At 37.0% G+C, this 24,811-nt stretch overlaps 1 protein-coding gene across 1 annotated transcript in view; it reads left to right on the top strand.

The window, feature by feature from the left end:
* The window catches only part of MYH10 (myosin heavy chain 10), a 2,709,460-nt gene extending 2,685,165 nt beyond the window's left edge, over positions 1–24,295 (top strand). Inside the window, exon 41 of the mRNA XM_044086713.1 lies at positions 22,755–24,295. Coding sequence (XP_043942648.1) covers positions 22,755–22,899 — 145 coding nt within the window. The 3' untranslated portion in view covers positions 22,900–24,295. The remainder of the gene's footprint in view (positions 1–22,754) is intronic.
* The last annotated feature ends 516 nt before the right edge of the window (positions 24,296–24,811 follow it).

Here is a 24,811-nt window from a genome sequence, read left to right as displayed (position 1 = left end):
ATTTACAATGTGCACGCTGACCAATCAGCTTGCACGTTTTGGAATATTAATGGGGGGTTGTATAATGGAAATTTGATTATATGCACAGGTGTATGGCAAGAGAAAAGGAGGTACAAAGTGCTTAACTTTGCTAAATGCATTGTTTTCTTCTTGTTTCTAGGACTTTCTGCCTTTGCAATTTCAATGTACCTGTCTGTTGAGTTTTTGATCATCCTTTTTATTTTCTAGCCTTATGTTGACAGCTGGTCTAGTACCTCCCACCCTAGTATCATTAGTACTTAATATCCTGCTGCAGTTTAACTTGCCCAGATTTCTTGTCGTGCTTTACAGATTGTTTTTCAGGTATTTTTTTATTCCTCTTTTAATTATTGCTTATTTACATCTTTATTTTTGGGGATCTTTAGCGTCACATATGGAATATCGTTGTCACTAGATAGGATTGCATAGTTCCAAAGCACAGTAGCTCAGTAGAAGACTCCCATGTTAGCCTTACTGGTTTCTCACCCTGAGCCCCCTTTTTGCTTTCCTCATCAAAAATCAGTACCTTTTTGTATTGACTCCTAAGCGTCACAGTCATCACTTGTCTCATAAGTTTTTGTTTGCTGAAATGTGTTGGAGCTTTCTTCAGCCATCTTACAACCTAGGTTTGCATAAATTGCTAGAAATGTAATGCTATTTCTGCTTTTCCTCTGCGTGTATAGAGCTTTAGACCTGATGTAATTCCCTCTGTGACAATGTTTTACCTCTCTGTGGTAGCATGTTCATTTAATGTTCCTTTCCACTTTGCTGAGGACTGTTCAGGAAATTGTTTCATTATGTTACTGTTTGCACAGTAATGTAGAAATTATAGCTAAGGTATGTGCATGTGAGCTCTTCTTTTTGTAAGCTAATTGCATATGCTTCCTTCAAGAGTGTACTGTAGTCTGAACCCAGCAGTATTGTACATCAGCTAAGCTAAGACTTGTGAAAAAGGAAAGGGCTCCCAGATTCTGGCATATTTCTAAGCTGAGTAACTATTTGGTTTGGAGCAGTACTTGCCTGTACACTCAAGTCACAGAAATGCTCTTCTGATGGGGCAGTCTTGACTATCAGCTGCCCGTTTGACTTCAAGTTGCTCTTTCAAAAGACCAAGATGAGGAAATGTAAATGTGTTGTTTTATTTTAGGTACCAGAAATTAATTTAGTTGTATTTTCTGCTTAAAAAATGAATAGGTTAATTAATTTTTGATTGCCATAATGCACTATTTTTATATAACATATATAAACAAGTGCACTGACTGTATCAAGAGAGCAAATATTTCTTTTTCTGTAACATTTGCAGTTTCATTATGAGTTTTCCATAAGATACATTAGTAAGGTTGATGCAAAATCATGTATACAATGTTTTTTGATGATTTAGTCATTTTTTACCATGATTTCTTTAAAAAAATACTCGTAATGTGAAAGGTGTTAGCTGAAAAGGTTTTGGATGCAGTATTGGCAATTGATGGCCTCAGTAAATGCTTCTAACCCACCCCACCCCCATTACCACCACCACACCAATAAACCCTTTGAGCTATGAATGTATTGTTCAGATGTAACCATTAACACATACAAGGGCCCAAAGGAATAACTAACCAATTTTTGTATTTCTCACCAGTTAAAAAAAATGCAAAACTAGTTGTAAAAATAAGCATAGGTCCATCATTTTTATTGTGTAGATAGTAAATAAGGTTGTGAAAAAATTATGCATAGCAAGTTACCTCATGATACATGTGCAGCAGTAGTGAGGGGCTCAATGGTTAAGCTAAGTGGTGCTGATCAAAAAAAAAAAAAACTTTGCAAAAGTTCATGATCCTGATTTTTCAGAACTTGCTTCCAGTGCTGAAAAGGCTGTGCTGGTTTTGGCCCCTAAATATGCATACCATGGTTTCTTAATGGGTACATGACCAATGTTTGATTCTGTAATTTGTTATTATAAAGTTGGCTTTGGAAATATCAATCTGTTGCATATTCATAGTCGCACAAAACTACAGTGCGTCATTTGTGTACAAGCAGCTACTACCCTCCCTTGATGAAGACATCTTGAAAGATCTGCAAATTATCCCTTAAGGGGCATAAAAGTAGTCCCATGTTTGTCTGGTTTGATTGTGTGTGCATTTGCTGTTGAGCCAGAGTCTTTCTGTTTTGGTCCTTTGTGCACTTTCTGTGTGACCTATCTTTTTTTGCTTTTTGATTTGGGCCTTATTTGAGAACCACCCTTAATGCAACCGATATAAAGCTTTCCACAAAAGGGAATGTTGAATAAGTTGGATAGGAAAACAAGAAAACTACTTCATGATTACCAAATGATATGTAAAAATGTGTGGCTAGATTTTGTATCCCTCTGTCTGAGAGAGGCTTGGGCCTCTATGAACATGTCCATATATAGGTCTGCAGTAGTGGGAGTACCTATATACTTTTGGCTTTATCAGATGCAAACATACTGAGTTTTAAACAAAGACAACTAGTATAATATGTCGTCATTGCTCAGACGAGTTGAAATCATTTGGAAAAGACTCTGTATGGAAATAAACCCAGAAGTGGAAGGCAGTAGCAAAGTGCTAAAAAAGAAAATAATATAAATATCACAACCAAAAGAAAAGTAGAGAGAACTGGAAAGACTTAAATTACAGTGACAAGTATAGATAAATCTGGAAGCACAGGTTGATCATATTTAACCTATAAATGGATGAAGAGAGATGAATTTAAACCAAAAAAATGAGAGACTAGTAATGGCAGCTCACAATATTGGACTGCATACAAGGTGGTTTACGAAATATGTAGAAAGTGGGAGATGCAGATTGATAAAGGTTCTGCAGCATTGAACTATAAACTGTTGCCCATTTGGTTGCTATACACTTAAGGCTGAGGGTCTGTACAAAGAAGGGGTTAATATTGTGGCAATATTTTACTGGGAGTTGTGCAAACTTGCAACATACAAATAGCAGAGAAGCTTTGAATTTACAAACCACAAAGAATTACCGAAAATGAAGTAATCGCACATGGTAATCCAATACCAGCAGTTAAAGCAAGAGCAGTGTAAGTAGATGTAACAGATGAAAAAAGGGGCAGAAGCAGCATTCATTGAAAAAGCTACACCCAGTGATTGTCTTGTGTACTAAAAGATACAAAGTTACAGAATATTTGGAAGTGCAAGCAGACTCTCTTGCAGTATATGACAAGGGTACCCAGATAGTTCTAGTAGTTGGTGCAACTATGCTAATAAGAAGGAATTTCCAAACATACTTAACCACATTACCAACACTGGTAACTTCATATGACCCACAGAATGAATCAGTTAACAGTGTATTTCAATTGCTGAAAAAGGGTACTCTTGACAAACATCTAAGACTGAAGCAATACTGATTTTGTGGATTTTACCTGTACCTTGCCTTAGGAATGAGAGGCATTTGTGTAAAGCTCCAAACTTCAGAAGAACTTAAAAAGGGAATGCTGTACACATAGTTGGACTTTCCACTTATACTGATGGCCTCTGAAAAAGGGGGGTAAGCGTGTCATGTTTATAACTATTGGAGTCTGTGTTGGCCTAAATGCATTAACAGTGCTTTGTGTGTCACCATGCATTCTAAAAACAGTATGCTGGAGCACTTGTATGTCCATAAAGATATCATGGGAAATATGCAAATTAACTTAAGGAACATTTTTCATCATAGCTTCATATGTGTATTAATGTATAGTTTTGTTTTCCTATTTTGCTTGTCGTTCTGAGGTTAATTTAGAATTTGTGAGAAGTTAAAGATGTAAGCATTTTTTTGGTGGCCTTTTTTTCTTTTTTTTCCCCCTCCGGGACCTTTCCCCAGGGCTTTTCCATTATTACTAGGTGCATCCTACCTTCTTCACATTGGAGCATCCCTTCCATTCAGCAGGTCTTATGAGCCTATAGTTGCTACCTGCTCACACTAGTTTCTCCTTAGTGTTAATGCAGTATGCTCCTGCTAGAGCCACCTGTCTCCAAAGGATGGGTGAGCTGGTGGTAGCTGCTGCAGTATCCCAGCCATCTTCTACAGACATCTGTACCACTGGTTGAACTTGGGTCATCTGCAGTGTACTGAGGGCTTTGTCCCAGAGCTGGCTATGGTGGCCATTTTGTTATGGGTCTTATCCAGTGAACCGTGACAGGGAGACCTTTATAAACCAGGCCTTCCCTGAGCATTAATATTCCCCATGGAGCACTTTTGTTCGAGTGGGTTTGCTTGTCTAGTTAAGTCATTTTCTAAGCTACAATATGTTGTGAAAAAAGTCAAAATGTTCTTACTGCTTTAGTCACACAGTAAACATTGGACTAATATGTCCAGATTTCATCATGCACCCTTCATTAATGTACACAATAAGTTCCCCAGATCTGAGGTGAGCATGAAAGATATTCTGCACTACTGTCTAGATTTTCCTTTCTCTGTGTCATACTGGTCAAATGCTTAGGCACCATGGTGTTGTCCCTGTGGTAGCTAAAGATCTTTTTTTCCTTTATGTGGATGGTTGATCAGCTACATGAGTTGATATCCAGTCTTCCTTTAGACCTGAACCCTTTTTAACATTTGTGCTTCTCTGTCAGTTTTGCATTAGTAACTGGAGTACAATTGGAACATTTGCTGGAGGTAGACACCTTTCCCCAGCCAGTTTCTTCAGAATTTTTTTTTGGCCTCCAAATAATTTACACTACCAGATTTGTATTGTTGTTGTGTCACTGAGGCCTTAAACCTTGTAAAAGAATTTCACTAGCAGGGGGTGAACAAGTGATTTCCAAGATTCCACAGAATGATACACAATGAAACCACTGTACTATTGTAAATGAAATAGAAGCCTAGAATTCTGAAATGTGTGTTTTTTTTTAGTTTAAATGCACTCCATAGTTCTGCGTTTGCACCTTTACTAGTGTTTCGTGGATTTATTTCAAACCTAGTGTTCAGTCTCCCCATTAATTTTTTCTTTACAATATATTCAGACGCAAAGACCTAACACTAAAAACTTGCTCTATAGTGTGTTCTAGAAATGTCTACAAAAAAATGAATGCACTCCTGTGCCACATTGATATCGTCCTCCAGTTTCCTCCACTGTAAAACTGGATGTAGAACGCAGATCAAGCACATCAGTGCTGTGACATACCACTAACTTGCATTCTTCTGTTTTCTAAACAAGACCAAACACTTTCCTGCATTGTATATCTTACCAGAGGATAAGCATATCAGGATCATCTCCCAATGAACACCCCACAATAAAAGGTGGTGCTCGGGCAGACTTCTTACACTCATCTTCCTCATCCAATGCAAAGCCAGCTAAGTTGGTTTTTATAGCCAAGCTATGCCACTGATATGGTAACAGTGCAGAGTCTGCCATTAGTCTTCACTCCTCCAAGGTAGCTGTATCATGTAAGGTGTTTAGCTTTAAATGTAATATATTGCTGCAGGGTGTTAACATGTTGTGCAAATTCCTTCTTTAAGGCAGTGTGATAAAAGATCTCATAAAACATTCAAATGTTATATGGTGTCATATTGGAGAAATATATTTATAGGAGTGAAGAAATGTGTATTCAATAATGTGTGTGCCTTTAATTCACAGTAGAAGAAATATCCATTAGTAACTACCAGGATTTTTTTTCACTGCAAGGCAACTTAAGAGAAAACAAGAATGTATGGATCCCAAAATTTTATTTATCCCTCACTGAGAGCGGAGTAAAGGGGAAGCCTTGAAGGTACTTTTTTTTTTTTTTTTTTTTTTTTAACCTTTCTTGAAGAGCAAATACAACTGAAACGGGCAGCCACTAGAAGTTACTGTCTGCCAAGAAAGACCTTGCAGTATATTCACCATTTACAAGGGCACAGAATATTACAGAAACTTGTAGATGCTTATGTTACTGAGCTAAAGACTCCAGTCAAAGGTTGTATATGGAGAGTTATCTAATTCATTAACAAGCAACACAATAATTTATAGTATAAGAAAATACCAAATTAGGATCAAGATGTTAAGGGACGGAGACCTGAAGTTATCAAATGCTGTGGATTATGGAGAACAAGAGATTGTAGGAAATGTGATCAAGTCAACCATTTTTGAGGTAAACGAGCACAAAGAAGTGACCTAAACCTGTATTGCAAGGGGCCAAAACAAAGTTGTACAGATATTTAAGAGAAGACTTGATTCCAGTGTATGAGGTATTTATAGACTACTACATCTGTGAATGTAAGGTGTTGTCGGACAACCTGTGTAGAAGATTATATAGGAGTAATATATGTACTGATTTGTTCTCTGCAAAGAGTAGAGTACCATGTTATATTAAAGCAAGCAGTAGTTTAGAGATTTTTAAGAACAATTGGGGCAGTGATGGGAATGATTGATGTTAAGTTGTCCATCTCGCCTTTGTTCTTGCTGTTTGTTTGTGTGCGGAGCCGATCCTCGGCTCCGACTCGGCCATCTTCAATAGCTCGAGAGCTGTTTACTGGCTCGAGGCTACCTCTTATCCCAGCATGCCAAGCGTCAGCTACCCAGATCTCGTTTGCCACTTCAACTGCGAGGTTGCTTCCTTACTGGCTCAGGCTTAGTATAGTTTTTTTCTATTAATATATTGTTGTTTATTCTTGAAAGTGTGTCAAGTATCTGTCTTTTTTTGTCTAGGTAATATTCCTTTATCCTTTATCTCTTTCTTGTGTATTTTAGCTTTGTTAGCCATCGCTCCATAACTCGCAGGCCTTCTGTTCCCTTGAACTCATTTAAATTAGAGAGTCCCCCCCCCCAGGATAGCCATTTAAATTAGAGGCTTTCCTTCTGTTCCTTAACTGTAAAAAAAAAAGTATTTGTTTCTTGTGTTTTGTAGTATAGCTTTTTATTGTTGTTGTGGTTGTTGTTACTATAATGTCTAAAGATACCAAGGTGTCTGGCTTCAAAAAGTGTCACTCATGCTGTCAAAAAATGTCTCTGATAGATGAGCACACTAGTGTATATTGTGTGGGCGCTGTTCACCTGCAGGACTCCTGTTCTATATGTCATGGTTTTAGTCCAAGGGTCCTGCAAGAGCGCAAAAACAAATTAATCCTTCGGGGATTATTGAAGCCTCAGGATTCTCCAGCTAAAAGTACTCAGCCAGCGAAATCCCTTAAGTCTGTCAAGCCGTCGGCTCCACCTTCGGAGCTGACTCCTTTACTTGACCCAACCAAGTATGTCGGTGCCGGCTGGCACCGACAAAACAACTCCTCTGTCTGCTCCATCTGCTATTTCAGAGCTGTCTTGGAGCCATAAGAGACTGAGGTCTCCGTCCTTGGAGTCCATCCACTCGGCACCTCAGTCATCTTTGTTACAGAGTGAACATAGCCATCATTCTTCCCACTACTCTCGATCCTCTAGATTATCGGATCATGATGTGGAGAGAGTAGTAAGTAGGTTGCATAAGTCACAGGCACTGGCAAAATTTCTGTCCAGTCCACCTCAACAGGTATCGTCTCCAACCGCCTCTTTTTCTGTTCCTCCTCTGATTACATTTAGCTCTGAGCCGGAGACCTTGGATCCGCAGGTAGTAGAACTGTCAGCGCTGATCATCATCTCTCCTTCGGTTCCAACATCGGCTCCAATTACCTCGATTGTACTTTCTATTGAGGGATCTGGGTGCCAAGGCTCTCTCGTCAGCTCCGAGGGGGGGGGAGTGGCATCGGACCCTTGTCCGACCCTGTTCTCCCCTTCAGAGCTTCGGTGCAGGTGAGCTCGGCTCCAACATCGGCCTTGGAGCTGGCACCCTCGACACGGAGAAAGACTCCTGTTTCTTCGGAGCCAGAGCTTTCTCTGCCTAGAGGTCGGGACGCCTTCGAGGTCATGCAGAGTGTGCTGATCCCCAAAACAGCTCTACTGCCAGCTCCATCGGCTCCTCCCCGCATGGTGTGTGTTCCAACCTCTACTCCTCCTCCAGACCCGAAGCATAAGGAACCTATGCCCCAGGACACCCCATTGGGTGATCCCTCTTCTTCCGAAGCCTCCCCTAATCACTCAGAGGAGCCTCCCTGGAAGAAGAAGTGCAAGAGGAAGCACATAGACTCCCCTGAGTCTGTTACTTCAAATACAGACATGGATGAATCGGAAGGGTCCCCAAGGCCTCCCTCTGAAGATGTTTCCTTTTTGGACTTCCTTGAAATGTTTAGACAGAGGAGGGACTGGACTTCCCTAGCCCCTACCGAGGACGAGTCTGTATACCTGGACACATTCAGTTCCCAACCTTCCACCTCCAGGGTATCTCCTCCTTTCGATCCACTCATGTCTGTAGTGGCTCGAAAGGCTTGGTCAGCTCCAGATTCTGTGGAACTTACTCCGAGGAGGCCAAACAAATTTATTACAGCCCTCCAGGACAAGCAATTCCTCTCCAAAGGTGTGCCCATTGATGCCATGGTGGTAGCAGCCACCAAGAAAGAGCAGAAACCTCTTCATCTGTTCATCCTCCGAACAGAGAGTCTCGGACGATGGACAGATATGGAAAGCGAATGTTTGCTTCAGCAACCTTTTCAATGAGGTCCCTGAATTATCTATGCCATTTTACACATATTCAAAGGGATTTCCTGAAAGAGCTTGGAGATACCCTTCAAGATCCTACAGCTGAGGGAGCAACAGCCAAAGTAGCTTTTCAAGAGAAGAGAAAAAGTTCCAAAGACTGGATAAACGCCTGGTTTACACCTCAGAGCAACAGTAGAAAATAAAATAAAACAGGTTGACCACGGCTGAACAAGCTTCCAAATTCCAAATTCCAGGTTCCACAAGAATAAAACTTTAATAGGACAACAAGAGTGAGCGCTTTCGCGATCCAACAACTGATCGCTTCTTCAGACTCATTAAAACGTACATCAGAGCTGTGAAATTTAAAAACCAAATGCATCCAATCAGAGAACTAATGTTCTGTGACATCTTACAGCATATTTAAAAACAAGACAATGCATATATAATATAATAACAATGTATATAGATAACATATCTTATAAATATTTTTTAGTTAAAAATGTTATTGCATTTTAAAAATGATGGAATAAAAATATTCAGTGTTTCAAATGTCTGGATTTTAAAAATGGTTTTAGAGAGACCGCACTATTTTTCCTTTGAAACACTGAATATTTTTATTCCATAATTTTTAAAATGCAATGACATTTTTAACTAAAAAATATTTATAAGATATGTTATCTATATACATTGTTGTTATATTATATATGCATTGTCTTTTGTTTTTAAATATGCTGTATGATGTCACAGAGCATTAGTTCTCTGATTGGATGCATTTGGTTTTTAAATTCACTGCTCTGATGTATGTTTTAATGAGTCTGAAGAAGCGATCAGTTGTTGGATCGCGAAAGCGCTTACTCTTGTTGTCCTATTAAAGTTTTATTTTTGTGGAACCTGGAATTTGGAATCTGGAAGTTTGTTCAGCCGTGGTCAGCCTGTTTTATTTTATTTTCTAAAGTAGCTTTTCAGCTTGCGACTCTTAATTCCATAGTCAACTCCTCCATGAGGCTGATTTCCTATGCAGCCAATGGAGCGAGCAGAGTTGCAGGGACAGGTGTGGCTCTCAGGAGACATGCTTGGATGCGGCTATGTCAGTTTGCGGAACCCTTTCGAGTGTCCTTCACCAATACTCCCTTTGATGGCTGCTTTCTCTTTGGGCCTCAGGTGAAAGACACGTTGAACAGGTGTGAGGAGGAAGGCTCCTGACTGCTATTCCTCTCCTTCCTGACCTTATTCCAAGGGTCAGAAGAGTGGAAAGATGTGGTTCCGAAAATCCCAGGGACCCTTGCCTGACACACGTGGTGATTTTTCCCCTAGGGGCAGAGGGGGAAACAACAATAACAGACGCCACCCTCATGGCAGAGGGGGACTGCAAAACCAGGGTGACAGAGAAACCTTCGCTGCCAAACCCTTCCAGCATCCCTGAAGGGTTGCCCGACTACTCACCACTGGAGGCAGTCGGGGGAAGACTTTCGCTGTACCCAAAAGCCTGGCAAAATATAACAAGAGACAGATGGGTACTATCCATCATATCCAGAGGTTACAAAATTCCCTTCCATCAATCTCCCATAGAATCAGAAAAACCCATCCCAGATGGTCCCATCCAATCTAAGGGATCAAGCAGTCACAGAAGTTTCAAGATTGCTAGAAAAAAGAGCCATTCAAGAAGTCCCCGCAGACCAACTAGGATCCAGAACTTACTCAAGATTCTTTTTAGTACCAAAAAAGACGGGGGACTGGAGACCAATACTGGATCTCAGCAGATTGAACAAATCTGTACAAAAAGAAAAGTTCTGGATGGTAACACTGCAGTCCATTTTCCCTTTTCTGGGTCAGGACAATTGGATGCGCTCAATAGATCTTCAGGACGCGTACTACCATATCAAGATAGACGCTCCAGGAGATTTCTCCACTTCCAGGTAGGGGCCAGTTATTACCAGTTCAGAGCTCTGCCCTTTGGTCTCACCTCTGCCCCCCAGGGTGTTCACCAAGTGTATGGCAGTAGTCACGACTCACGTGATGCATCAAGGATTCCAGGTGTTTCCGTATCTAGACGACTGGCTCCTGACTGCTATCACCAGGCGTCAACTCTTAGAAGCACGGGATTATACAATCACATCATGCACTCAACTAGGCATTACAGTAAATTTCGAAAAATCTACCTTGTTGCCCTGTCAGTCTATCACATACATAGGAGCAGAATTAAAAACAAAAGAAATGTTTGCAAGATTACCAGAGGAAAGAGTTTCCACAATTCGTCAACAAGTGTTAATTCTTATGCAGAGCAAAAGGGTTCAAGTCAGACATGTCCTCCAAGCTCTAGGCTCCAAGGCAGCTGCCATTCTTCTTGTCCCATTAGCGCATTTCCACATGAGAATCCTTCAGTGGCTTATTTTCACACAGTGGTCTTTCCAGGAACTACCCATGTCTCACATGATCCTGATCACAGAAACTTGCAAAAGACACCTTTGTTGGTGGATGGTCTCATCCCTAGTAATTCAGGGCAGACCTTTCATACAACCCCCTCCGTTAGCCACAGTGACCACGGATGCCTCCCTGATAGGGTGGGGGGGGGGGGGACATTATCTAGGCAGGACAGTCCGAGGCACTTGGCAACCTCACGAGTACCATCTGCATATCAATGTCCTAGAAATGAGAGCGGTTCTCCTAGCATTGCAAGCCCTTCAAGACTCTCTTCCTTCCGGGACCATTGCAATCCAAACGGACATGTCAGTGGTGTGGTACATCAACAAACAGGGCGGGACCAGGTCTTACCCCTTGTGTCGAGAAGCACTCAGACTGTGGCAATGGGCAATTTCCTCCCAACGTTTTCTGATAGCAATGCACATCACTGGGAAATCCAACATCATAGCAGACAGTATCCTCATGCCTCACGAGTGGTCTCTGAATCAAGGAGTTGCGGATCTTATCTTCTGCAAATGGGGACAGCCTTGCTACAACCTATTTGCCACTCCTCTCAACAACAAATGCAGCAGCTACTTCTCCCTACTTCCTCTTCCAGGTCATATACCCAGAGATGCTGTAGTCCACGATTGGCCTCAGGGGACTCCTTTACGCTTTTCCCATAATTCCAAGACTCCTACAGAAAGCAAAATCATTGGGTTGCAAAAGGATCCTCATTGCCCCATATTGACCTCGACAAATATGGTTCCCATTCCTACAACTCCACCTGATTCTGGACCCAGTTCCAGATCTTCTGATTCACCAATCAGGCGGGTTGCACCAATCCCTTTAAACTCTCCAGCTCACAGCTTGGTTACTTCACTTCCAACCTTAGCCAGGCTTTCCAATATCTCCCCAGCAGTCCGTGATATTATTGTTTCCTCACATAAGTCTACTACGAGGAAAACATATGCTACTAAATGGAAACTGTTTTCTTACTGCGCAGAATCTAGAAATTTGGATCCTTTCTCAGCCCCAGTCCATGAAATTCTTGAATTTCTAGCACAACTTTTTCAGTCTGGTGCGGCTTCCGCTACCATTAGAGTACAACTAGCTGCCATTTCTAATTTTCATATCGGTATGTTTAATTCTAGCATAATGTCTCAAAGCTCTGCAAGGCCTTTATGAAAGGAACATCTCCTCTTAGACCCCCCAGTTAGAGATCCTCCTCCTCCTCCTTGGGATCTCAGTTTAGTTTTAGCTTCCTTAATTTTGCCTCCCTTTGAACCGGCAGCATCATGCTCTTTAAAATTTCTTTCTTGGAATACACTTTTTCTGGTTGCTATCACTTCAGCTAGACGTGTCTCAGAACTTCAAGCACTATGTGTTCGTTCTCCTTACCTGGTGTTTCACAAGGACAGAGTTTCTCTGAGGACCAGTCCATCCTTTATTCCTAAAGTCTGCTCAGAGAACAATTTAAATCAATCCATAGATCTCCCAGTTTTCTTTCCTAATCACAGCAACAAGGCAGAATACAAGCTCCACCAATTGGATGTACACAGACAATTGCGTTTTTACCTCCATAGAACTAAGGAACTAAGAAAGTCAGACCAGTTATTTCTTTCTTATGCTTTCAGCAAACAAGGTCTTCCAGTTTCTAAACTGACCTTATCCAGATGGTTATCTGATACTATTGCCTTTATTTATCAGTTAGGAAATAAAGAGCTACCAGCTAAACCAAAAGGTCATTCCACTAGAGCATTAGCCACCTCTGTAGCTTTTCAGTGTAGGTTGCCCATAGACTCAATCTGTGCAGCTGCCACTTGGGCAAACCCCCACACTTTTATCTCTCATTGCAAGGTAGATATGGTCTCCTGGGGCAGAGCTTCCTTTGGTTCTACTGTTCTGAAGAGTCTGTTCCAATGAGCCACCCCAGATTTTAGGTGCTAGGGTCGCTGTCCCAAACAGCAATAACAAAGGTGAGATGGACAACTTAACATAAAGAAGTTATGTACCTACCATAACGTTCTATGTTAGTTGTCTTCATCTCGCCTTCCTTCTTGCGTCCCTTCCTCCTTCCCCCTTCCTAGAGGATTGTGAGGAGTTCCCTTTAGTTGTCACTGGCTGAGCATCTTTTATTACTTCACATGCCAGGTAATTTATAACTCTCTCCTTGTTTAGGTGTATTGGACAACCAGTTTTTAGGAACTGGTTACTTTACTTATGTCTAGTGTGCGCTATCACAAACGAGATCTGGGTAGCTGACGCTGGGCATGCTGGGATAAGGGGTAGCCTTGAGCCAGTAAACAGCTCTCGAGCTATAGAAGATGGCCCGAGTCAGCTCCAAACCCAAACAAACAGCAAGAAGGAAGGCGAGATGAAGACAACTAACATGGAATGTTATGGTAGGTACATAACTTCTTTTTATAATATATCATCAAGATATGAGTTTTATTACCTTGTGTCTGAAATATGTGTATGGATAAGTGCATACTCTGTCATACCCAAACTGACCCACCTAATGCAGAAAATGTGTGATTGCAGTTATTCTGTGTGTCAGGACTATGTGCATAATTTCTACAGTGACATCAGCAAGTCAACAGTTGTACCAGTACAAAAGCAACTTCACTAAAATTTATACAGCTGATACCAAGCCAGGTGTAATATCATTATGGATAATTCATTGTCAGCTAAGCTTGAATAATTCCCTATCTTGAGTCCAAAACCTCATTACAAATTCTGGATAGTAAAATGAAGGCACTTGGGCTGTATTAAGTTGTGTTTTGTCTAACAAAAACAATGAACAATTTATTTCAAGTTATATCGGTTCAGCAGTGTGTGTTTAATCCATATTATTGCAGCAACAATTTGCACATCAAGGTAATTCTTCAGGAATAGAATACAGTATGCAATGATTAAGGATTACAAAACACAGACATGAATTCATTAGTAGACATAAGAAAACGCAATGTTGACTAAGACATCGGCAGAATTTCTTAAGTCTGACAGAGAATGACTTAACTTAAGTCATTCCCTGTAAGATTAAGGAATTCTGCAGATGTAGCTAAGTCAATGTTACATTTTCTTATGTCTACTATTAAATAGTTGATTGCTATTCTAAGTACCCCAAGGTCATGAAGCCTGCTAAAATGGCTGAATGACAAGAAAAACGTTTCATTACCAATTCAAATTCATTACACTTGTTTTCAGAATTTATGTATCACCAGTATTATGCCAGACCAGCTCCATATATTCATGTTAGGCAAAAAATAAATAAATAAAATAAAACATACAAAGTGTTAAGTTTAAGGAAAAGGAGTGTGACATTGTGATTTGGCTAGAATGTCCAAAGAGATTGAGCCCCGAGGATAAAAAAAAAAATGGTCGGATGTATAAAGCATACAACAAAAGTAACTTCAAAACATGCAATAATACCTCACAAAATTCCAGACTGAGCATGGAGTAAAGTTGCTTAAGATTTATTTCAGTTAGAGAATAATCAGGATGTCACGTGTTGATTGCTGTTCTAAGTACCCGAGGTCATCAAGCCTAAGTACACTTTCACCAAGTGTCATAATATTGTTGAACTCAGTTTTCTCTTGACATAGTATTTCTATGTTGTACTCCTTGCATACAGTGATCCACAGGTTATAAGTCAAGAAATTCAATCATCTTCACAACAGAGAGAGTTCCAACACATTACAATTCCACAAAGATATCCTCAATAAAATGCAGTTGAGACTGTTATTCCAGTAGTGAAGAAAATCAGTGGGAAAATGTGTTGCTGGTTCAAAGCATGGTTCTCTTGCACTTCCCAAATAAGGAAACATATCACATCAACCCATATGGCGTGGGCCTTTGCGACTGTTGATGGGGAGGAAAAGAAGAACAAAAGTTGCAAGCATCTTCTGTTCTGCTTTAACCAAAGGAGATGCCAAATGTCCATTCTGCATGCCAAATTATTCAGCAGAAACATACATAATTACTGTATTTGTTGGCAAAAGTCATCCTTTCCCTTCAGAAATGTGTTCGTTCTGATGCAGTGACAAATGGTGCACATTCATTCCTGACAGCAATTTTAATTGTAAACTTCTGTACTGTTGTCACTGTGTGGAAGCCACGTATTATGCAGAATTTCAGACTGACAATGTACTTAAGAGTTTACATGGCATGTATATGCCTGTGTAAAATAAAGGAAATATATGTATTTCTCAGCAAATATGCCTAAAAGATCAGTGTGAATGCTTTATAGTAATAGCACTTGGAAAAGTCAAAACATGGATTGTCTGACCAGTACATTAAAAAAAATGCATGCAACCTGCCTACTTGCCTGGCAAAAAAGATAGCACTTCTGTAAGCACATTTTGTCTGATAGTGAAGAAAAGTAAAAGATGAAGATTGGTCACAGTAAAGTTTTCCATTTTGTTGCTGCCATACACTTGTGAATGTAAAAACCCACAGCAAGCCATAATGCTGCATAGCTGTCAACCTGTAAGCTCAAGAAATGAACAAAGTAAAAATATAATGGAAAACGAAGGCCAAAAATCATGGGAAATTTTTAAATATTGCTATTATGCAGTTGCTAGAATAGCAGATGTTGCAGTAGTGAGTTTTTTGAAAAATGTGAAATCTGGAACTCATTTAAATGTCTGTCATAAAGTGACTGTGAAACAAGGAGCGAACTTAAAACGTGAAGCAAAGTTAGGGAGGTTCTGCTAAATCTGAGATAGCAGAGAGAGAGATCAAATAAAGAAAAGTTAAAGGAGTCCCCAACCACAGTGCCCTGCCAGTATTTATAAATGTATGTGAATGAGAATAGTTCCTGAAGGGGGAAGGGCAGCAGTGCTTGTAGAAATCCCAGGTAAGCACTGAGATTACTCACTTTGGGCAACCGATCTCTAGCATGTGCCTCAGACTCATTAATGACTACCCTCTTTATCTTAAGCAGGGTTTTGTACCTTGATCCTGATTAAAATAAAGCAGATATTGTTGAATAAACAAATGGCTTTATTTAGTTTTTCTCCACCCAACTGAATGTCTAGATGATCAAGGGGCTCTATGCAAGCTGTGGGTCATGCTGGTGCCCAGCACTTGCTGTGTGAGGGAGAATTGAGATTACATTAGCGTATATGATTCCTTGGTTTCCATGTGTCACTGCCTGGTTTGCATTTGGGAAGGGTTTGGCTGCAGTAGGAACTGCTGTAAAGATGCTTCACAGCAGACTACAGTCTGTAGCTGGGATGAGGATTTGTTAAGTGAAAATGCGCTTGAAAATTGTGTAGCATCTTAGATTACCTTAAAATAAAATTTAGTTTGATTTGAAGTGCTGGCTTGGGCCACAGGGACAGATGCAAGACTGCAGGGTTTTAAGTAAAGCAACATGTAAACTTATTTACTTAAAAGCACATTAATTTATAATTACTTCAGAACTGTGTGGTGGGCTGTCTTATGCACAATGTCCTTGAGTTACCTCAGAATCTTCAAATCACAGAATTCTCACAGAGAAACTGAAAGCAGTTAGTATAAACATTGACAAGGTTATCACACTGACACACCACAGATTCAGGAAAAATACTCTGTTCATAAAATATGTCAGTTATAATGAGTTTAAATGATGTAGTTTCTTGTAGTAAGTAAATGTCTTATTTTAGAAGGCATAAAAAATGAAACATTTATTTAAATGTTTTTGAAAATCTACTTAACAGCAGCATAATAATCTGTGTTAAAAATTTGTGTTCCAAACATATACTTTACTATAACTCATTTAATTAATCTGATTGACAAACATAAATAATCTTATAACTCTATTCTGGAAGAAATGTCATGTGATATATTTTAAAGCAGTAGGTTAGCATGATTGTAAAATCTGGTTACCAATATGTGTTTGCTGTGCATTATTTTGTATAAAGCAGACAGATTTATTCTAGGGACAGCAAGTAGGACAGTGCTCTACAAAGGCACAACTCAGTGAGATCATATATATATATGTGTGTGTGTGTGTGTGTGTGTGTGTGTATGTATGTGTGTGTGTGTGTGTGTGCTGAGAATCTGCATAACTATCTAATATGATTTATAATAATTTCTATGAATACAATATTTTACTCTATTGACAAAATGAATGTTTGCCACAAGTTTTAATAAGTTTCCCGCCAAAATGTTAAGGGAGACAATCTGGGATGTGGGCTGTCTCATGCATAGTGTCCATGAGTTTCCTCAGAAGCTTCACTCACAGAATTTTCACAGAGAAACTGAAAGCAGTTAGTATAAACATCGACAAGGATATCACACTGACACACCACAGATTCAGGAAAAATACTCTATTCATAAAATATGTCAGTTATGATGACTTTAGATGATGTAGTTTCTTGTAGCAAGTAAATATCTTATTTTAGAAGGCATAGAAAATGAAACATTTATTTAAATGTTTTTGAAAATCTACTTAACAGTAGCATAATAATCTGTGTTAAAAACTTGTGTCCCAAACATATACTTTACTATAACTCATTTAATTCATCTGATTGACAAGCATAAATAATCTTATAACTCTATTCTGGAAGAAATGTCATGTGATATATTTTAAAGCAGTAGGTTAGCATGATTGTAAAATCTGGTTACTAATATGTGTTTGCTGTGCATTATTTTGTATAAAGCAGACAGATTTATTCTAGGGACAGCAAGTAGGATTGTGCTCTACAAAGACACAACTCAGTGAGATCAGATATATATATATATATATATATATATATATATGTGTGTGTGTGTATGTATGTATATATGTGTATGTGTATGTGTGTGTGTGTGTGTGTGTGTGTGTGTGGATGTGTGTGTATGTGTGTGTGTGTATGTATGTGTGTTTATGTGGGTGTTTCTGAGAATCTGCATAACTATGCAATATGATTTATAATAATTTTTATGAATACAATATTTTACTCTATTGACAATAATGAGTTTAAGTAAATGCTCATATACAAACATTTCAAGATTTTTTTGGAAGCTGTTGATAGAATTCACATGACAGAAAATAGATGCATCTTAATGCATGTAATGTCTGAATCATATTAGCCAAAGTTTTTGATTTAAATGAATGTTAGAACATAATTTTATCTCCTCTTGATTTCTAACATTAAGATTATTTGAATGCTATTAGAATACAAGTGTTATATATTACATAGATCTATATAATAGTATGAACAGTTTTATGATGCTGTTTTACCAAATGTGTAGTTTTGTCTTGATAGATAATTGAATTGAAAACTGTTAACCTCAGTTAAATATAACTAGTATTAAATTGATAAGGTGGTAGCTGAGGTACTGCTGCTTAGTTAACTTGAGTAGTAAATACTGCTCTAAGTTGGAGTTTTCAACTCCAGGCGGGGTGCAAGGTTTAATCCTTACATTATTTTCACTTGTTCATTGTTATATGTATATAGTTTTGACATCCACAATATATTTTGTACACTCATTGTCACTACAAACAAAATTGAATCCTATACAAAATCCCATAAGAGATTTAATAAATACAGCTATATTTAAAGGTACACCTAAAAGAGGAGATGTAACATTATTTATCTGGTTATTTGTTATTTTGATCATAAGATTCTTGAGTTTTAAAATGCCAAATGACATCTTTAAAAGGAATTTCTTTAAACATTAATGGATTGAATAATCCGTGTAAAAGGGCAAGCCTAATAAGATACATTAATCTACACAAGGCCAATCTAGTCTTCCTGCAAGAAACCCATCTCTTGAAAAAGATATTGATAAACTAGCCACTAATAAGTATACAGTATTGGTTAGTTCAGAGCACACTCAGAAAAAGAGGAGTGGCTATTTTATGGAATAAAAGTATGCCCATTCCTAAAACCATTAAGTCTTATCAGGATGACAAAGGAATGTTTTGTATGGTTACAATACAAATTAATGGGAAGACTTACACTTTAATTAATGTATATTGGATACCTGGAATTGGTATTAATACAGTGAAACATCATATTGATAAGATCATATCATTCTCTGTAGGGATATTATTTTAGCTGGTGATTTTAATTGTATACTACATGAAAGTGATACTACCACTATAAAGAAAAGAAGAATTACATCTAATGCAAAACATTTAAATGATTTTGCTAATTCTTATCATTTGAATGATATTAATAATCAGATAGTCAAAATCATTACCATACACCTTTTTTCTAACAGATACAAAACTTATTCAAAAATAGATAGGGTCTTTATTTCTAACCAGATGGTAACAGATTTAATTAATTCCAAAATCATTTCATGTCCTATATCTGATCATAACTCAATTGTTTTTGAATTCATGATAAAAATACTCATAATGTTCAGATCAAAAGGATACCAGCATACTTAACTCAGCTAAAAGACTATAAAGAATATATACTTTCAGAAGTACAACATTTTCTAGACATAAATAATACTCCTGAAGTCTCCATTGTCTATGTTTGGGATGCCTTAAAATCATATCTATATGGACAAAGTATCAGATGGTATAATAACAAAAGGAAATCTTGGGATAAGGAATTGTTAGATATTCAAAGTAAACTGGACTCTTATAAGCATAATAATAAAGAAAATATTATGGACAAGAAAGTTATTGAAGAAATAAACAAACTAAATGAGAAATACAAAGAAATTTTAACTCATAAAGTTAAAATAACTTTAGAGAAATACAAGTTTTGTCTTATTCAATAAGCCCCAAATACTTACATAGACTTAAAAATAAAACAAAAGATTGAATAAACAAAACCATATCAAAGAAATCTTTTCTCTAAGGAAAAAGAAGAATGTTTCTAGTATACCAGAAATAAATTTAGAAATCACTTTCACAAGATTAACCATAACAACATTAACATGGAACCTAAAGATAAAATAAAGGAGTTTATAACCACAAACATGAATAAAAAGCAATAAACAACAGATTAAACTATTGGACAAGAGTATTTCATATACAGAAGTTATTACACAAATAAATAAGCTTAAATCAAACAAAGCATAATGATGGTATTATACCAGAGATATATAAAATCCTTTCTAAAACTACATATTCATTAATACATAAGGTTTTTATTCTGGCCCAAACTGAGTTAATAACCCCCATCTTGGCAATATACATTTATTTCACCAATTTTAAAACCTAATAAAGATCCAACTAGATGTTCTTCATATCGACCCATCTCATTACTTAATGTTGATTATAAAATGTTTATGAGTATTTTAGATTGAAGACAACATTATATACATAGATCAGACGGGCTTCATTGAAAATAGAAATACTTTTGATAATATAAGAAGAACTTTAACATTAATTGATTTTGCAATTAGGAAAAGAAAAGATTTAACACTTATTAGTCTTGATATAGGTTCAGCATTTGATTCAGTAAGTTGGGACTATCTGTTTACCTTACTGAAATGCACAAATTTCTCTGATGCATTTGTAAATTTAATTGAGCATTTATACAAAGGAACGCTGGCTTATATTAAGGTAGGAACATATGTTTCACAAAAAATACCCATTCTTAAAGGTACAAAGCAAGGATGTCCACTTTCTCCACTATTATTCACTTTAGTAATGGAGCCTTGGGCTAATTTGATTAGAAACAGTACTGACATAGAGAAAATACAACATCAAAAATTCAACTTTTGCAGATGATGTTCTAATTACATCAGCAGGATCTAATTCTTCTATGCAGTCTTTATTTGATAAAATGATGAATTTTAAAAGTATTTCTGGTTTAATATTCAATGAAGAAAAACTAAAATACTACCTATATATACACGAAAAATACTCTCATTAGTGATTTTACTAAATATGTACCCAACTCAGGTCAGATAACTTATTTAGGTATAATACTCTCTAAAGATATTAAATCTATTATATATAATAACTATAATACCTGTTTTCTTAATATACAAAATCTTTTTAATACCTGGAATAATATGTTTTTGGAGGAGAGACTTACAATTATTAAAATGATAATATTCCCCAAGATTTTATACTTAATACAATCAATAATACTTTCACCTACAAAATAACTATCAAGAAACTGAATACACTAATGTTAAATTTCTTATGGGCAAATAATAGACCTACGATTGCATGAAAGAAACATACTAATAGCTGGTCAGACTTTAATTTATATATTATCTCTTCTATTATAAAAAAATGGAAAGATTATTGGGAGCTAATTAGTATGCACTTCATGAAAATCTCCTTAACACATAAAAATATGATTATAAATAACTCCATGTTGTGGTTGCTAAAGGAATTTTGTACTTCACCTATTACACCTAAACATATGGTCTGTTACCCATTAAATATTATTATTAGTTATCGTAACTTTATATTCATGCACCCTAAGTATAGGGAATGGAATTTTATTGTATTCCTATAATTTATACTCAGGGTATGCTTATGTCATCTACTTCTGAAGGAGCTCATTTAGCTATAGATAATAATCTAAAGTACTGGTATCAGCTGATATCTGATAATAAAGTTAAAATCTAGATTTCTTAAAACAAGAATTTGATCTAAGAGAAACTTGCTGGTTAGAGGTTCAGATCTTTAGACAACTTCTCATTGATAGAATAGATCTAATGTCTATAACAGTTAAAGAATCTATTCCAAAACTGATTGATTACTTGATAATAAATTTACAGCATAAAGTTTCTGATAAAGGTAAACTTTCATATATACATAAAGTTATCAGACAAGAAACTTTTACAATGTAGATTCATACTGGAATTATTTCACCTCTATTAATGGGGACCCACCAACTCAACAAGATAAACAATATATATTGGAATCTGCTTATAGAACTACATCTTCCATTGTCTGGAGACTTTATACATGGAAATTTTTACATAGATCTTTTTATACACCTTTGATGATGAATAAAATTAATAATAAAGATAATCTATGTAAGAGATGTAATGTAGAAATTAATGCTGACTGGGCTCATATGTTTTATGACTGTATGAAGTTGAAAGAATACTGGAAGTCAATTAATGAATTTTTGCAGGCTCTTTTACAGATAATTTCATTATTTCTAAGTCTCTTATATTATTCAACACACCTGTACCTCAATGTGTTAAAAAGATTAAGCTTCCCTTGTTATGGTCTATCCTAGCAGTGGCTAGGAAAATAATAACTAGAAATTGGATTTCAGATACACCTCTCAATGAATTTAAAAATGTTATGAATATAATGTGTCATATGGAAATAAGCTCAATTAGAATGAGAACAACTAGAAAAACATCACATTTTATTGTATGGGATAATTTACAAAATTTGTTAAAAAAATTCTAATTTCAATAGCACAGTATTTTAGTTTAATTAATTGATCTGATTGTAGTGGATGTCTTTGTAAATACTTTAGTTGTTTTGTTGAATATTATAATAATACCTATTTTTAATTATTTGTATAAAATTGTTATGATATTTCTCTTATATGTTAAAACAATAAACTTGTTTTGAAAAAAAAAGAACTGTGTGATATTTAATACTGATAGCTATGGGCTGGCAGGTGTTTCTAGTTTTATTTGATTTAATTTGGTAAGTGATGTGTAGATGTGCATGTAATTATTGCTTCAATATTGTTCTTTGTATTCCTGACGGTGTTGTTTGCTAGGTACTATAATTACAGCAAGGTTGTATACTTAGTAGCATTTTGTAAGGTGCACTTGATCAAGTGCACCGTAGCAGGTTACATAAGTTTAAAACTTAATCCAGCTCTGCTGATGCTTAGTGAAAGGCCACAGCTTGGATAATGTTAATATAAAAACAAACTTTTATTTTTTTTTCATCTGTTTTTCATGTTTCCTCCCTTTAGGAGAGGTGGTCCTGTACCTTTCACAACCGCTCGTGCTGGTCGGCGCCAGCTCCAGATTGAAGGTGCTTCTTTGGAACTTTCAGATGATGATGCTGACAGCAAAGCTAGTGATCTCAATGAAACACAGACTAGCCCAGCAGAATAGAAGTCCAGAGAGAGAATATATCACATTTTGTCCCCAGGAAATGGGGTACTGGAGGACCCAGCTAATTGCCAAAAACTGCTTTGAGGTCTCTGATCTGCCCTAATGAATATGGCAAGCTGTGAGGTTATTCGCATCATTGGCTGATTGCATTTTAATGCTCTCTAGCCTCAGCATACTGTACCCTGCTTGAAATATAGGTACAAATGCTTTTTATATATAATATATATATGTATGTATGTGTAAAGGAAGCAAGGACATCACAAACATGTTCAGTACTTGTATTTTTCAGCTATTCATTGTAAAGCCATTTAATGCAGAGCATCAAGTCATAGATTCACCTTCCCTGGGCAGAAGAACGTTCCAGAAAGCATTGTTTTGGGGTAGATCCCCATTCATCAATATGCATGCTTTTTGTTCTACGGACTATAGACATTTTTGCCAGGGTGGCCAACATGTTAAATAAGATCTGGCTGAACATTGTGACCAAACTGGACCTCTGGTTCTCCAAATAGAAGGCTATTAAACTGTGAAGAGCATTTGCTTGAAGGTATCTGAAAGAATCAGTATAATGTAATGGTATTTCTGAATAGAGTGATGGCTGGCTGACTGGGTGCTGGGCCTAGATCCATTTCAAACCAAAATGAAAAGGCCATGCTTCATAAACAGTCTTTGCCGTCTTAGTAGCTGGTACATGTGATATAGTGTCAGTGTACTGTATGCTTTGGATGGGTTTTATGTGTACCTTGGGCAGTCTTACTGCAGTCAAGGTGAAGGAAAAATATGTATGCTTTCTACATTGTTCTTGTGAAAATGTATTTAACTGCACATGTTCAGAATTTGGTTATTTTTTTTAAATCTCAAAAACAAAAACGGATATGAAGAGATGGATACTGCACACCAAAAGTGTTGGCACTCTTGTGACTACAAATTGTTTTGGTTTCTTTTTAATTTTGTCCAACTGTGATATAACATATAATGTGGTCATCTGTTTTTCTAGTTTGTAATAAATGCTGATATTTCAGGAAGTGCCTTAGACACATTGTAATACACTAATAGTTTAAAGATTCTCATATATAAAATGCATTTTTTTCATAGCACAGATAATGTGTTAAATCTGATAAGGCTTCGTATCAAATGTACCTCGCTAGCTGTTGGTATTACTGATAGGCTGCAGCTGTGAAATCAGTGTTAATTCTTCAGTATTTGTATTATGCTTGAAATGTTACTGTTTCTTTTGGTTAAAAGCTTTAACATCTCATAAAAAGTTTTTTTCTGACACTTTTTTAATTATACTGGCTGTTGAGCACCAGACATATACCTGCAGGAATTTCCTATCCCTTCCTCAGCCCCCAGTCCATATTTTTTTTGTAAAACAATAAACTTATTGATTACATAACTATTTGTCTTGTTTTTTAAGCATGTACTTTTGCATTCCTTATGTGTTTCCTATTGCCTATCATATCTCATTTTAATAACTCCATAGTAATTCAAGATTTTCCATAAACCTGAAAACAGAAGGGTCTTCATCAGTAGAATTTTCATTATGCTACAGTGGCTGTTGCTGAAGCATTTATTACACAAGTGCCAAACTGGGCAAAACATGGTGACAGTAGAAGATCAATATTTCATAGTCTGAGTCATTCTACATTTAGACTGCAAGGCTTTCAAAGTGCAAAGTCATTTAACCCAGGCATATACTTTCTAATTCTTATATCATCATCTCACAAAGTGATGTTGGCATATGCACATTAGTGGTAACTTTTTCCATAAGTATGGAGTACATTAAGATAAATGTCCCTTTTCCTAGTCTTGTTTTTATTAAATGTGAGAAATGGACTTCTGTGTTTTATGTAGAATAACTCAATCCTGAGGCAAATAACCAGGACTTTAATGATTATTTAATATAGTTTTA

Source organism: Protopterus annectens, chromosome 10.part0 (genome assembly GCF_019279795.1).
Source record: "Protopterus annectens isolate FY-2018-M chromosome 10.part0, PAN1.0, whole genome shotgun sequence".
NCBI classification, from domain to species: domain Eukaryota; kingdom Metazoa; phylum Chordata; order Ceratodontiformes; family Protopteridae; genus Protopterus; species Protopterus annectens.
The sequence above is the reverse complement of the archived record's forward strand: the minus strand, read 5'-3'. Positions and strand labels throughout refer to the sequence as shown.